A 14,738-nucleotide genomic window follows, 5' to 3' on the forward strand; every position below is an offset into this window, starting at 1 on the left:
GCTGGCACCGTGGCCTACGTGCTCACTGGACGGAGACCTTCAGGCCTCCAGGCTCACTCATGTGTCCTTCTTACGTCCAGTTTTGGCTACCCAGGCCGTCCCACTCTACATCCAGAATCCTCCTTTTCCCCATTGCCACTTTCCAGGCCTTCCTTCCGTCTCTCTCTCTCTCCTAGACCTCCTAGGAGGCCTCCTGACCCTGCACAGCCCTATCCTCCATCCCAGCCACGGGAGGGGAATCTTTCGAGAATGCAAATCTGACCCAGTTACCGGTCTTGGGTCCTCAATTTTCTTGCCCAATTGACATTCGATTCAGGATAGAGCTCAAGCCCCTTAATGTGTCAAGTAAGGGAGGCTTTGACTTGGCCTCATGAACTCTGGTCTCAGCTGCCATCTGTTCCACCCCCCCCCCCCCCCATGTTACTGCGGCCCTGACCCTCTCCAAACCCCACACTCTGCAGGCCACATGCCTTTGCTGTCTCCTTGGCTTCTTCTCACCCTGGACATTCAGCTCAAGCATCACCACCTACAGGAAGCCCTCCTTGGTTCTCATCCCTTCCAGGCTGAGGAGGTATCCTTTTGCTCTGGGCTCCCATAGAACTCTGAGCTTATCCTGGACCCTGTCATGCTGTATTGTGACCTTAGTTTCTGCTCCCCTCCTTGAAACCTGGGAGTTCTGTGAGAGCACAACGCGTGTCTCGTTGGCTTTCTGTGTGCTCTGCACCTCGCTGAGTTTGTGGCCACCCGGAGTGCTCACTAAATGTTTGCTAAAAGGAGGCCTGATCCACAGAGCTGGTGACCTGGGCGAGACTCCTCACGCCCGTTCCGTGCCCTCTCCACTTCAGCCCGGATGCCCCCATGGCCAGGCTACAGCAAACACACCCACCTAGGAGCAAACCCACGTGGTGGGTGCCAGGCTCACTCAAAGCATCAAGCCAGCCCAGCCAGCCACCAGGTGAAGGCTCTGAGTGAGCAAGAGCTGCCAGGGGCAAGGCCTCCACCTGCCAGGATGACTCACTCGGCTCCTCTGGCTGCAAGCGCAGGTGGGTAGGCACCCGCTCAGCGCACTCGCACTCGCGTCCACAGGAAGTGGCGGGGAGTGGCGGGGCTGCAAAGTAAGCCCCATCCTGAGGTTCCGGAACTGAGCAGACCTAGAGATCCTAGCACCCTGCAGCACCCACAGGCCAGGAAGCTCAAGCTCAAAGAAGGGGAGGAAGTCTGCCTCCGTCCCCGGTCAGATGGTGGCAGGACCCATCTGAACACCACCGCTTCCTAAACACCTTCTAGAGGGAGGGAACGCTTTCTTTTTGTACTGAAAGCCTGACGCTGCTGCCATTGTTGGGGCATCAGAGCCCACGGTGGGGGGAGGGGGATGGGGGGCGTTTAGGGCAGGGTGGGGAATCAATCCCAACTGAACTGACTTCTCAGTCTCCACACATCTCAGCAAGACAAAGCATCCCCCTGACCTTGGTCCTCCCAGCCCCCTGTCCTTAGTAAGAACCTTCTCCTGGGTTAAGAGAACCTGGAAAACAATAAGCTGCTGAGGCTTGGGGCTGGTTTCTATGAGCAGAATAGGAAAGGGCCATCTTCTCAGAAAGCAGCGGAGAACAGCCCGTTTCCACGCTAAGAAAAGACAGCATTGTGTTTGGAACAAAGCCTGAACAAGCCAGCTGGGCAGGGTGACACCCATTTGTGGATGGTCCTGCCGAGAAAAGCACAAATGCTGTTCCTGCAAAAGGGAGCTAGGGGCCTTGAGACATGGGAAAAATCACCTTGGCCGGGATGGAGAGTCTAGCACTGAACAGAAAGGAGCTGATGATTGTCAGGAAAACCTTTTGCTAGAGAAGAGCTATTTGAAGAATGATGGCTTTTGTTGAAATACGTCTTTTTCAGGTCTGTTTCATATTTATGGTTTGGTGAGGTTTCGTTTCCCACGAGGCCATCAGTCAATTTTCTTGCCCAATTGACATTCGATTCAAAAGATGAGAAAGGGAGAGAAACAGTGGCCCCCACAAGACTCTCCCCACCCCCCAAAAGACTGGTAAGGAGCAGAATATATCTGGCAGGGAAAATCAATTTTCTCGAAAAGAGTTAAAAACACAGTTAAAACCAATTCTTTAACAACAGCAGTGTAATATGCCTTGATTATACTGGGGTTAAAAAAAAAAAACCAAAAACCAAAAAAAAAAAAAAAAAAAAAAAACACAGACAAGAGCTCCTGCAAAATGACTACCTACAATTAAATGAAAATGCAGTTGTTGCAAAGAATTTTCATGAGCAGAGCTGTTCTCAAAGTCCCGAGTTGGCCAAAGTAGTAGAACGTTTCAAGTACCATCATCCTATTAAAGCCTTGGAAGTCATTTGTCTTTCATCATGAAGGTGAAAATCAAGGTCCTTGGCTTAATTATTCTCCACCAATGCTGTTCGGTTTCATCTGTATGCAGGGTGTGCAGCTAAAACACGGATTTCAGCCAATTTCTTTCAGGCATAAGGCATAGATAACAGACAAATCACTGAGCAGAACAGGCGACCTCTATTTTGCGGGTCCTGAACTCTGGCTAATAAAAATCCCACCCAGGTGACGCGACCAGATGAATTCACAGCCAGGGATGCCTTGGCCCGGAGGATGGAGGGGTTTCACCATGGGTGATACATGTAAGGAAATGGATGCAATAAAAGTTGAGAGATGGGGAAGGAAGGGCTTTGCAGCACGCAGGCAGGTAGGGGTGGGGGTGGGGTGGAGGTGGGGGTGGGGTGGGGGTGGGGTGGAGCCAGAGAGCTCCCCCAGCCCCAGGTTCTCCGAGCAAAGCCCCGAGAACTCTAGCCAGCTACAGCGATGAACAGCTTATCTGATCTTCCCTCTGAAACTATAAAGCAGCTTCATTAATTCAGAAATCCCTTAGGCTGTGAATGCTGGCAGCGGGGAGGTTCTCAATACCTGGAAATAACTGGTTTGGAAATGTCTGCAAACTCAGAAGGGCTTCCCGCCTCACACAAATTCAGGTGCCGCACACATGAATGGACAGCTGATGGCGTGCAGGTCCCTCCAGACAGTTTGAGATCGCTGTCGAGAAAAACGTGTTCTTAGACCCTCGTAGCATTCTCAGAGAGGATCATGGTCGGTCGGAGCTGGAAGAGACGCTAGGGTCATCTAAACCTGCAGAGAGGGTGCCTGGGTGGCTCGGCGGGTTAAGCGTCCACCTTCGACTCAGGTCATCATCCTGGGGTCCCGGGATAGTGTCCCATGTTGGACTCCCTGCTCTGCGGAGAGTCTGCTTCTCCCTCTGCCCCTCTCCTGGCCCCCACTTATTCTCTCAATCTCTCTCTCTCTCTCTCAAATAAATAAATAAAATCTTAAAAACAAAACAAAACAAAAACCGCAGAGAGCATCAGAATGCCCCGGAGGGCTTGTTTCCTCCCAGATTTCTGGACTCCACCTTCTAGAACAGCTGCTTCAGTGGTCTCAGAATGAGACCCAAGAACTTTTAACGTGCTCCCCGGATGCTGGTCCACTGCTCTGCAGACCCCACTTGGAGGTGTGCCAACGTGAGCCAGTGGGTTTCCGATTGGTTTCGGCAGCAGACGTCTCTTGCGCAGATAATATCACACTATACTAAACAGACACAGGCGGTATTTTATTAAGGGGCTCACATTGTATCACAGACTTACTGTAGTCATTCAGTGAGAACAATAAGGTGTGTTGTGACTGATGTAAAGCCTTTTGCTCCGAGGTTATGGGGAACAGCTGCGGATTTCTGACAGCCTCAGGATCCAAATTATTCCCATCTCATGTTCCCTTGCACACGCCGATCCGTAATTACCAGTGGCACGTGTGTGAATACGGACACAGGTAAATCACACTGTACCAGCTTGCCCTGCTTGCTCATCAGTTAAAGAGGAGTAGCAGGAAAAGCTCTGTTCTGAAGTCTACACAAAGTCAATTAACCTGGTGGCAGGCATCGCCCCCGTGGTGCTCCCCAAAGCGTAAGATTTGATAACTAATAGGTATGAGCATGTGTGTGGGTCTTTATTTTAAAAAAGCACAGGATAAAATTATGCTTTAAAAGTGACTTAACCTCTCAAAATCTCAGTTCTCTCACAACGAATGGCACCAATAACACCCACCCGCTGTACGGTTGTTAAACAGATCAAAAGAGATGATGTCTACAAAAGCAGTTTGCAAACTATAAAGTGCATTGCTCACGTGAGCCTTCTATCCTGAACCCAGATGTCCTCACTCCTTCAAAGACCTGGGCCGGTTTATATGGCACCAGAGGTTTCCACCAACAGCCACAGGCTACAGCCACCTGCTGGCTCCACCCAGACCAACTGATTCAGTCTCTAGGCTCCATTCATGTCTATATATATATATATATTTTTTTTTTTAAACTCTCCAGGGGACTCTAATGAGTAGGCAGGATTACTCCATATTTCCTCCCAAGTTCCATACAAAATCCTGCCACATAGCTCTCATTGCTTCTGGATGGCCCCTAGCAATAAAAAGGAAAAGAGGAGAAAATGCCCCTAATGAGATCCTGGTTTTTTCACTGCTGTTGGCTTAAGAGGGGGTTTTAATCACTATAGCTACGAATTTTGGAGCCCGGATACATGCCAGGCCATTTACAGCATTATGTCTTCGAATCCTCCCCACATCTATGTGACATAGATATTATCCTTCCTCATTTTAAAAGCAGCTTTATTGAGATGAAATTCACCAATTTGCCCTCTTGAAGTCCACAACTTGATGGCTTTCAGTATATTCACAAAGTTGTGTGACTATCACCACCATAAATGTTAGAGTATTTTCATGAATTCCAAAAGAAACCCCACACTCCTTACCAGCCGTTCCCCACCTCTCCCATCTCCCCCAGCGCCAGGCCCCAGGGATGGTTCTCCTTGCCATCTCTATGGATTTGCCAATTCTGGACATTTCCTATCAGTGGAATCCTGCAGCACATGGTTCTTTGTGACTGGATTCTTCCACTAAATGTAAATGTTCTCAAGTTCATCCATGTTGTAGCAAGTATCCGTATTTTATTCCTTTTCATGACCAAGTGATAGTCTACTGTATGGGTAGATCATATTTTTTAATCTGTTCTTCCACTTATGGACATTTGGGTCATCTCTACTTTTGAAATATTGTGAATAATACTTCTATGAACATTCATGTACAAGTTTTTGCATGGACATCTGCTTCTTTCTATTGGGTATCTATCTAGGAGTGGAATTTTTGAGAACTATTTTCTGTGGTTGCACCATTTTATGTTCCCACCAGCAGAGTATGAGGATTACAACTTCTCCAAAGGGTCACTAATATTTGTTACAATATTTGTTACAAGTTTAGTATAGTCATCCTAGTGGATGTGAAGTGGTCTCTCAGTGGTTTTCATTTCTTTGATGGCTAATGATGTTGAGCATCTTTTCTTGTGCTTATTAGTCATTCATGTATCTTCTCTGAAGAAATGCGCATCACCCACTTTTATTATTGAGTTGTAATAGCTCTTTACATATTCTATATACGAGACCCTTATCAGATCTATAATGTGCAAAACTTTGCTCTAGTTCTGTGGACTATCTTTTTACTTTATGACCCTTGAAGGACAAAAGTTTTTAATTTTGATGATGTCAGATGTACCTATTTTTTATTTTGTTGCTTGTAGTTTGGTGTCCTGTCTAAGAAATCATTGCCTAATCCAAGCTCACAAAGATTAACAGCTGTTTTCTTCTAAGAGTTTTATAGTTTTAGCTCTTATATTAAGTCTTAGATCCATTTTGAGCTAATTTTTGCATCTGGTGTGAGACAGGGGCCTGTCTCCCCCATTTATACAAAGGCAGAACTGAAGTTCAAATGCCTAGTAACCTCTCCTGAGCCCAATTGTTCCAATGCAACAGTCCTGCTTTGCTACAGTGCCTCCAAAGAGCCAAGTTTTTCTATTGGTGCTGGCTGTGGGGAGGGGCAGGAAGAAGGGTTATGGAGCCAAACCGTGTGGGAGCTTGCCATCCAGAACACGCACAAGCACCCTGCTTAGCGAAGGGGACCCCTGCAGCCACAGCCGCTAAGCAGAACACACAGAGCCCCAGCACGGGCACGAAGTGCACAGCCTCAAGGGGCTGCTAAACCCAGAGGAAGCCAATGACCTGACTCCCAGCACCTGCAGCCTGCCCAAATCTGCCTGTAAGTCCCAGGTCTCAGAGCTCCAACCTCAGGCCAAGTGGTCTTGTGTCTTGGGGACGTGGTAGAAGGGAGAGCAGCGTGGCTGGCTCCAGCGCTGTTCAGCCAGCGGAGCTCACCGGCGAGATGACCCACTTTCCCAACTCTGAGTCCAGGCTGCCAGTGGACCTGGGGACACCAAAGAAAGACGGCCAGCCTTAACAGAAGAGGCCACTTTGTACGGCTGCTAAAAAAACTGATGGCTCACGGACTCTAGCATTGACCTTAACACCACAGGAAACAAGATAAGGGTCACACAAAGCAGCTTAGGAGAAGACAGAGGGTCGAAGGGCCTTCTCATTTACAGTGTGCAGGGGTAACTAAAACTGGCTGCATGACTCTTGCATGAACAACCAGACACAGGAAGGTCTGCTTGCTTCCCCGAAATCCAGGTCAAAGGTGCAACACACTGGAAAGGCCAATGCTGTCAGAACGTGTGGTGTGATTCACTGCACATGGGCCACAGCCCCTAGAAGAGGCAATTTACAATCATATTGTGCTGGAGTCAAGGTCATCGTTTTACACTGCGCCTCAATTAATCTTCATGATGCAACTCGGTGAGTATGAGTTTCCTCTTTATATAGAGAAAGAAACTGATGCTCAACGAGACAGCCGACCTGTCCAAGGTCATACAGGGAGTAAGCGAAGGAGCCAGACTTCAAACCCAGAAGCTTGAGCCCAAGTCCGGAGCTCTTTCCAGGCTCCAGAAGCAGACCCTCGGGTTAGGAAGCCAGAATGGTGTCCTGTACCCGTGATACCTGGGACCTCCACACATTAGGGCCACTCACCATATCCAAGGGCAAATTACCCTCAAAGAAATGAAAGCCCAAAGAACAGTGTTGGAATCGATAATCCAAAGTAACTTGCATAATTAACACCTTGGAAAAGTGAAGCACATTTCTGTCCTATGTTTGTTGTGTATCTTACTGAGCGCCCGGCGTTACGTGAGACCTTCCAACTGAATTAGTTCATTTGCTCATCAGAGCAGCCCCAAGGGGTGAGTACTAAGATTACCCCCATCTTAAGGCAGAAACTCTAAGAAGGCAGCACAGGACTCCCTGCACTTTGCCAAGGTGTATGATTTCTAAGGACACACAGATGCAGCCATGTCCCCACCACCCTCTCTCCAAGGGACACTGCCCTCAAACGACAGCAGGTGTGACCAACCGATGAGGTGAACCCAGAGCATCAGAACCCTTGTGAAGGCTTGGGGTCCTGCATCTCAGGGGACTCGGTAACACGGGGGTCAACGATAAAAACATCCAGAGCGGCCTACAGAGATCGCTCGCTCTCCCTCAAATGAAACTATTAAAGGAAATAAAAAAGCTAACGGCTCTTGACGGCGTGCTAACAAAGTGACGGAACTAAAGCAGAAAGTCAGGATTTCAAAGATGAGCTGGGAGATTCCTGTTCCAAGAAGGGACAGATTGGATCTCTCTGCCAAACAAGTATGAGACAGAAAAAGTGTCTGAGTCAGGGGGAAGAAGGCCAATGCTATTTCAAAGAGCTGCAAATTAAAAACCAATTATGCAAAGCTTGCTAAAAAATGTCAGTGGGCTGCTTTTATGTTTTAAATCACTAAAAACACAAGCGTGCTTACGCCAACGTTTACCCAGCACATCAGATGATTTGGGGTAACTCTGCCCATGCTCAGGCTAAACACGGGTGAACAGTTTGGTGCACCAACTCTGGGATGACCACCCGTGGCCAAGGATGAGCACACCTTCCAAGACCACCCAGTAGCCCACAGACTCAGATTCATACTTCATCAGTGGTGAAAAGCCCCACAGTGTTTTTGGGGGACCCCTGGTAGAAGTTGGGTAATGACCAGTGTGAAACTCACAAACAGCCAGGTCTTTCCTGCTCTGAGAATGACAAGGACACGGACTCAGTCTCCACATGGAAGGTGTGCTGGAAAGACAGCCCAGGAGGGGATGCACACCCTGATTCCTCAAGGTGAAGCCCTCAGAATGCCCCCAATCAAGGATCAGAAGAGCCCAAGGAGAGGTATAAACAGTAAAAGGTCCCCAAGTGTAGCCGAGGAATCTCTGAACCTACTAAATATACAGATTCCGTGGACTCTGCTCTCATAGCTTCTGAGTCCATGGGCCGACGGTCAGGCCTGGGAATCTGCATCTATCAAGTTTTGCAAACAGTTTTGATGATTAGCTAAGTTTTAGAAACAGTTGGTTTGATTTTCATGATTTTCTTTCTTCCTCTCTTTCTCTCTCTCTTTCTTTCTTTTCTGCCTAAAGTCCCTAAAGTCCAGGAATAAAAAACAAACGGACAATGTTTGGAGATAAGAACTGAGAGATACAGCAATCAAGGGGTAGAAAGTTTAAGGGATTTGCTAAGTTGACACAGTTAATTAACATTTAAACCAACAAGCACATATCAAACATACAATCCATGCAAGGGACTGCACACAATGTGGTGGAAATAAAAGGAAATGTAAGATGTCATCCCCGTCTTTGGGGCCTACACACAGGACGCACACTCAAAAGCAGGCTGTGTGGAAGGCAACAGGGAATAGTGGGGACTGTGGCAAACTAAAGGCTTGTGCTAATACAGTGAGCATTTGCTACTCAGCTCTAGCTTCTTGGTGTTTATGAGGGTGTGGGCCTGGACTGACCAGATATTCTGGGTTTTTTTAAAGGAGCCAGAAATTCCACATTTCCTGGCTTTTAAATCTAACAACACATTCAATTTTTTAAAAATTTAAAAAAAAAAAAAAGGCAAGAAAGGAAACCACACAGTCAGGGCCAAATGAGATTCATCCGTAGGCTGACTCTTGCCCATGGAATGATGGTTTGCAGCCTCTTTCCTAAAAGGTCATCCAGTCCAAACCCCGTTGAACTTGAATGTCCTCCAGGGCCCTGCAGAGTGGACCAGAGGGTGAGCTGTCCCCTCTAGCAGGTTAAGTGTGTGTGTGTGTGCCCTCATGTGTGCAAGGGTGGGGCTTCTGGTCTCCCTCTGTCCATGCTGGAAATGCATTCCAGGCACAGAGGCAGGGTGTGGGCCCAGCAGCCCACTCGGAGATGCCCTGGGGAGGGCTAAGATCTTCAGGCCAGTAAGGGCTAGTTGGCTGAGGAGTCTGGCTGGAAGGGGCTACAGAATGAAATGCCAAAGAAGCTAGAGAGCTGGAGAAAGCTAGAGAGCACAGCTGTCTTGAAAAGGACTGTTGGAAAGGCAAGAAGAACAAAGAGGCTAGGGAGAAGCATCGGCTCTAGAAATTCCATCCCCCCGAATATGACATCTCCAGAATCCCCAGCCAGCCATCCAAACGAGCCCTCTGGCCATTCTCCATGTGCTTGCTCGGCTAAATTTGTCCTCACAATACTGACCACTACCTGACCTTTTACATCACACACTACTTCGTCTATTTGCATTTCTGGGTGCCCCCGACTCTGATATACAGCTCCAAGAGAAGGGGGCTTCCTCTCCTTTGTTTATGGTTCAGTTCCCAGTACCTGGCACAGGGCCAAGCACACAGTAGTTGCTTAGCACTATCTGCTGGACCAGCGGACTGCAGCCAAGCTCTTGGCACAAAACAATTCAAGTGTCAACCACATAATAATAACAACATCAGCACAGAGCACTCTATCATTTACAAAACCTGTCGTTTAACTTAATTCCTCCAATGTTCCTTTACCGAAATGCTTTGTGTGTTTGGCCACGGCCCAAGAGAACGCTGGCCTCTGCAAGGCGGACCGCCCGCCGGCCAGTTCGGCCAGCTCTCTCTCCGGGGCCTGGGGGACGACAAGGCTCCAGAAGTGCAGGATTCAGCACTAACAGGGCTGTGCATTCAGAATGATGGAGCATGGCGGGGGCTGGCTTCATCTGGCCTCCCCAGCCTGAGCGCGGGCTGATTAGACACGTGGAAGGATGTAGAGAGCCGTGGGGAGGTGGGGGGTGGCGGCAGCACAGTCTAAGGTTAACACTCTGGCTCCATAAAGTTTGACCGCTGGGCTGACTTCTCAGCTACATGGCATTGGACCTCTGTAAGTCTTATCAACCTCATCTGTCATGCGGGCACAAACCACCATCACGGTAACAGTCACTTCTAAGGGTTCCATAAACTCTTTATTTTTTTTTTTTAAGATTTTTAAAATTTATTTGACAGAGAGAGAGAGATCACAAGGAGGCAGAGAGGCAGGCAGAGAGAGAGGGGGAAGCAGGCTCCCCACTGAGCAGAGAACCCGATGCAGGGCTCGATCCCAGGACCCTGAGATCATGACCCCAGCAGAAGGCAGAGGCTTTAACCCACTGAGCCACCCAGGTACCCCTTCCATGACACTCCTGACAAAGAGCGCCTAGCACCGCACCCAGCCCGGGCCCCCTCCCCAGCAGCTGCGCCAGCGCCCCTAGACAGCCCCAGCTCCGCCACTTTCCAGCGGTATGATCCTGGGTGTCTCCATCTCTTCCTCCCTAGACCTCAAATTCCTCCGCCTTAAAACGGGGAGAACCCAATCACCAGGATCCGGGAATGAGGAATCTGCAAGATCATATAATCGGTACTTAGCACAGGGCCCGGTGCAACTTAAATGCTTAATAGTTGTGAGCTAGTATCTCATTATCCCTCAAGAAACTTCTACTAGTCTAAAATGCCAACGTGAAGAATCCTCCAAAGGCAGTTTGCCATGTGCAAAGAAATCATCAGGACAGAAGGTTCTCCAGTGGCAAGTTTCTCCTTTATTTTTCCGTTGCTCTAAGAATAACCCTCCCCCAATCTTAGGTCTGCCCTAGGAAGCATTTGGAGGTCAGTTCCCAGTGCGGGGCTGAGCTCACTCCACGCCAGCGCTGTCTGCAGGGCTCCATCTGCCTCTTCGCCCCCACGGGGCTGCAGTCTGACAGCAAGGGAGGGGACATGCAAATACGCCCTAAAAACGGCTTGTTATTTTCACGGCCTGGCTGTGCGCGTTTGTGGGGGCCTGTGAAGACAGCGCGTCACTGTCAGGTACAAGGCATATGCCACCAATCTGGGGGAGGCTGTGAAATGTAAAAATACCCAACCCAAATAAAGCCCTTTTCCAAAGAAAAAGAAAGCTCCTCGGGTGCCCTCTGCAGAAAGGGAACAGGGTGGTAACTCAGCCCCAGGGACAAATCCCCTGCTGGGCCAGCCCTGGACCAAGGCACCTGGCTCTTCACGGGTGCCTCAGCCTCAGAGCCCCAGTGAAACTGCTCAGCTGCTGCTTTTCAGAGGCAATTATACTGTGGAACGACCCAGAAACGGATGCTTTCAAGTGATGAGCCTGGGAAAGGGAATAGCAAAAAGACCAAAGACGAGGGCCCTCCATAAAGAAAACAGAGCACTAAAAAAGCCAGGAAGTGCTATTAACAGCACGTTGATTTACAAAATCAACTCAGAAGACTGTAATTACCGTCAACTTCCATCTCCAACTTAACAGGCTTTGACGGGCACCCACAATGCACCGCATGCAGGTGTCTCCTGCTCCAGCGGGAGCCAAGCAGTTAAGGTAAATGGAGGCAGCTTGTGCTAACAAAAGCAAAAGGGGAAACAAAACCAAGGACAATAGGGAGGGGTGGGGGCCTGCGGCAAACTGGAGGGAGGAAAGAGGTGAGGTAGAGCTCTCCATTCCATGTAGCCAGGCCACAGCGGGGTACCGTGTGACCAGGTCTCCCGAGTTTGTAATCAAAGATTAAAATCCAAATTTCCAGGTGAAATGTTGGTTCAGGTTTCTTTTCAAACACTGTGCGGGCCAAACCAAACACCTCTGAAAGCCAGATCCAGACCGCAAACGGCCAGTTTGCCACCCCTGACCAAGCCACGGCAACCCCCCTTTGCAGATTTGATGGCACTCCTGGGGATTGGGAGGCAGGGGGAGCAGATCAGTAGCATAACAAACCCAATGCAGTACCCAGACCCCCGTCCCCACTCAAAAGTCCCTCCCTCCTGAGTGTCCTGCCCTCTGAGCTCCAGGCCACAGGAGGGACCCACATCCAGGGGCACCATTGCCTATGAAGAACCTCACTGGGGCAGGTCTTGGGACTAACTGCCACCCCTGGGGACATGGCTGGGGGCGTGTCCTGCGCAGAGGCTCACCCACGCTGAGGACTTCTGCTTCTCACCAGTCCCCAGGGAAACGCTGCTCTTCTGCAAAGAAGGCTCATGGGAACTGTGCCTCAAGGGACCCGTGGAGGCAGCGCTTTACCTGCAGGTCCTCTACAAACATTATCCAAAGCAGATGGAACCGAGTGACCGTCGCCATGCCTGTCTCCAGCAGCTGCTGGGAAACGGATTTCCCACACGCTCTCCCCCAGTGCCTACCTTCAGCTCCAGCCTGGGGCCAAGACAGGTAAGAGGCAGGGAGGTGCCTCATGATAATAATTTTTATAGGTAGTCCCCGATTGGCAGTCTCTTGTATGGCTTCCAAAGCATGTGCATGTGCCCACCACCTCCCCCGATGGTCCCAACAGCCCAGAGAGACCACCAATACATTATTATTCATTACTGTTCTTGTTAATCACCCTTCCTTTGCCTCCAGGAGAACCAGACACAAGTTCAGCATCCTGCCCGAGCCAGACCTTCTCAAACTTTAATATGTCTCCGTGAATTCCTCGGGAGAGACTGTTAAAATGCAGATTCTGAAGCAGAAGTTTCTGCAGAGGGCCTGAGCTGCTGCATCTCTAATGAGTGACATAGATTCTACCGGTCCTCAGACCCCAGGCAGAACAGCAATGCTCAGGTCCCTCAGTGAACGCAGGGCTGGAGCTGGGGCTGTAACCCAGGCGTCTACCCTCGGAGTGCCCTCAGAGGAACAAGGCTTGCTCACCTCACTTTTCACGGGTTGGGGCCTCTTGCCCAGCTTCACCTCCAGGAAGTGCAAGGGAGCGATCATGGCCCCAATGTTGCGGATGTCGGCGTATTTCAGCTCCTCTGCAGTCAGAGCCGAGCTGGGGAGTCCGGTCAGGGGGCCGAGCCCTGGCAGAGAGCCCGCAGTCACGGAAGGGTCTGGAATCTGCCCAGGCATCATAGCAGGAGGAGCGGCAGCCCAGCCTGGAGTGGGTAGGAGAAGATCAGGACACACGCCGTCAGCCAGGCTTAAGCCCCCATGCCTTGTGGGGGGCTCTTCCTTTCTTTCACTAATTTTCCCCTGAACCCCTTTCCTGCCTAGCTGCTCCTCCTGCCTTTACATCCATTCTGTGATAGCGGAGAACTCTGATCAGTTGGTTCCCACCAAAGTTATTCTTGCCACTGAAGGCAACGCTTAACCCAAGCAAAGGCCACACTGACTCGGTATTTGCTATGTGCTCGGCACTGCGGTAATCCTTCTGGGAGCCCGTAAGACAGGGTCAGACCCATTACACAGATGAAGAAGCCGAGGCTTAGGAAAAGAATTTGCTCAAGTTGGTACACTGTTAAAACTGGAGTAGCCGGGATTTAAACCGCACCGGGCTGCCTCTGAAGAAAACGGGTTACAACCGTGGGATCTCAGGCCCTGGTGCACCTGTTTGAGAAGGAGCTATTTTTGCTCTGGTGCGGTGCCTCCCCTCAGATCACACACCCCGCTCTGCATACTTGTTAAGTCACCCTGAATACGAAATGAAGCAAGTCAAAGTTCAAGGTAAGCGTGCAGGTGAGTGCGTGCGTCTGGTTTCTATGGGGATAATACGGAGGCAAAGATGAAATGCACTAGTGGGTGCCTGCCCAGCAGAACCCGGGCTTAGAAAAGCCCTCCTGGTCTCTTTATTCTCCAAGAAAACACATATTCTGGCTCTGCCAGACCCAGAAGGTGTATAAAGGAAGACAGCTGCAGGCATGAGAGAAAGACAGAAGTCAGACAGGTCAACACCAGGGAACTCATTCCTTCTCTCTACGGGGAGAAGCTTGTGGGTAAGAAACGGGTCCCTTCAAGACACAGATAGCAGTGAAGAAAAGCATGTCTACCAAGAAAGCCAGACTCATCTGGTCCCTTCGAGGGCTCGTATCTATCCATCCATCTATCCAGCCACCCAACTGATGATCACCTATGAGTCAGGAGTCACTGAGAATATGGAGATCTGATGTGTACAGCCTTGTAAGTCATATTTTAGTGCAAAGCTGCTCCAGGATTCCAGTCCTGCAAAAGGGGACCTCTCTCCTTTCCCACCCCTCTGCATAGGGCCATAAAATCAAAACCTTAACGATCCTGGAAATCCTGGGGGAGCTTTGTCCTACCCTTCCACCTCCATCAGCCTCTTCCCACGGAGAGGGATGCATTTGGTGAGACAGGGGAGATGTGACATCCCTTGGACCACACTTTCCCGCTGGGCAGATTTCATGGTCTCCTATGGTCATGCTGTCTTGGGCTCATGGCCTCCCTCAGGAGTGGCCCCCGGGGGCATAACCCACAACTCTCTGTCCCCACCCACGCTGCCAGGTCTATTTTGCAGGACAGAGGCCCACTAGGGAGCCCCTTTTGACCACAAGTACACACCATGTTCTCCATCTCTGTTCTCTTTTAAAGGTGAAATTTGCTTCCCCATCCAACCCTGTGTCTCTTTCTCAATAGGTTCTGCACTCTGA

General features: G+C 49.9%; 1 protein-coding gene across 10 annotated transcripts in view; it reads right to left on the minus strand.

The window, feature by feature from the left end:
* Nucleotides 1–14,738, minus strand: part of JDP2 (Jun dimerization protein 2) — a 73,601-nt gene that overhangs the window by 49,427 nt on the left and 9,436 nt on the right. For 9 of the 10 annotated variants that reach the window (XR_006604370.1, XR_006604373.1, XM_045072160.1 and 6 more), the window contains 2 exons: nt 13,006–13,229; nt 6,203–6,340 (listed from right to left, as the gene is read on the minus strand). Coding sequence is in view for 8 of the 10 variants with exons in the window: in XM_045072160.1 (XP_044928095.1) it covers nt 6,203–6,340; nt 13,006–13,229 (362 nt within the window). In the remaining 2 variants the exon portion in view is untranslated. The remainder of the gene's footprint in view (nt 1–6,202; nt 6,341–13,005; nt 13,230–14,738) is intronic. The other variant, XM_045072143.1, reaches the window with a different exon arrangement.

The sequence above is a fragment of the Mustela putorius genome, unplaced genomic scaffold, assembly GCF_011764305.1.
Source record: "Mustela putorius furo isolate JIRA1106 unplaced genomic scaffold, ASM1176430v1.1 tig00000129_pilon_pilon_pilon, whole genome shotgun sequence".
NCBI lineage: Eukaryota > Metazoa > Chordata > Mammalia > Carnivora > Mustelidae > Mustela > Mustela putorius.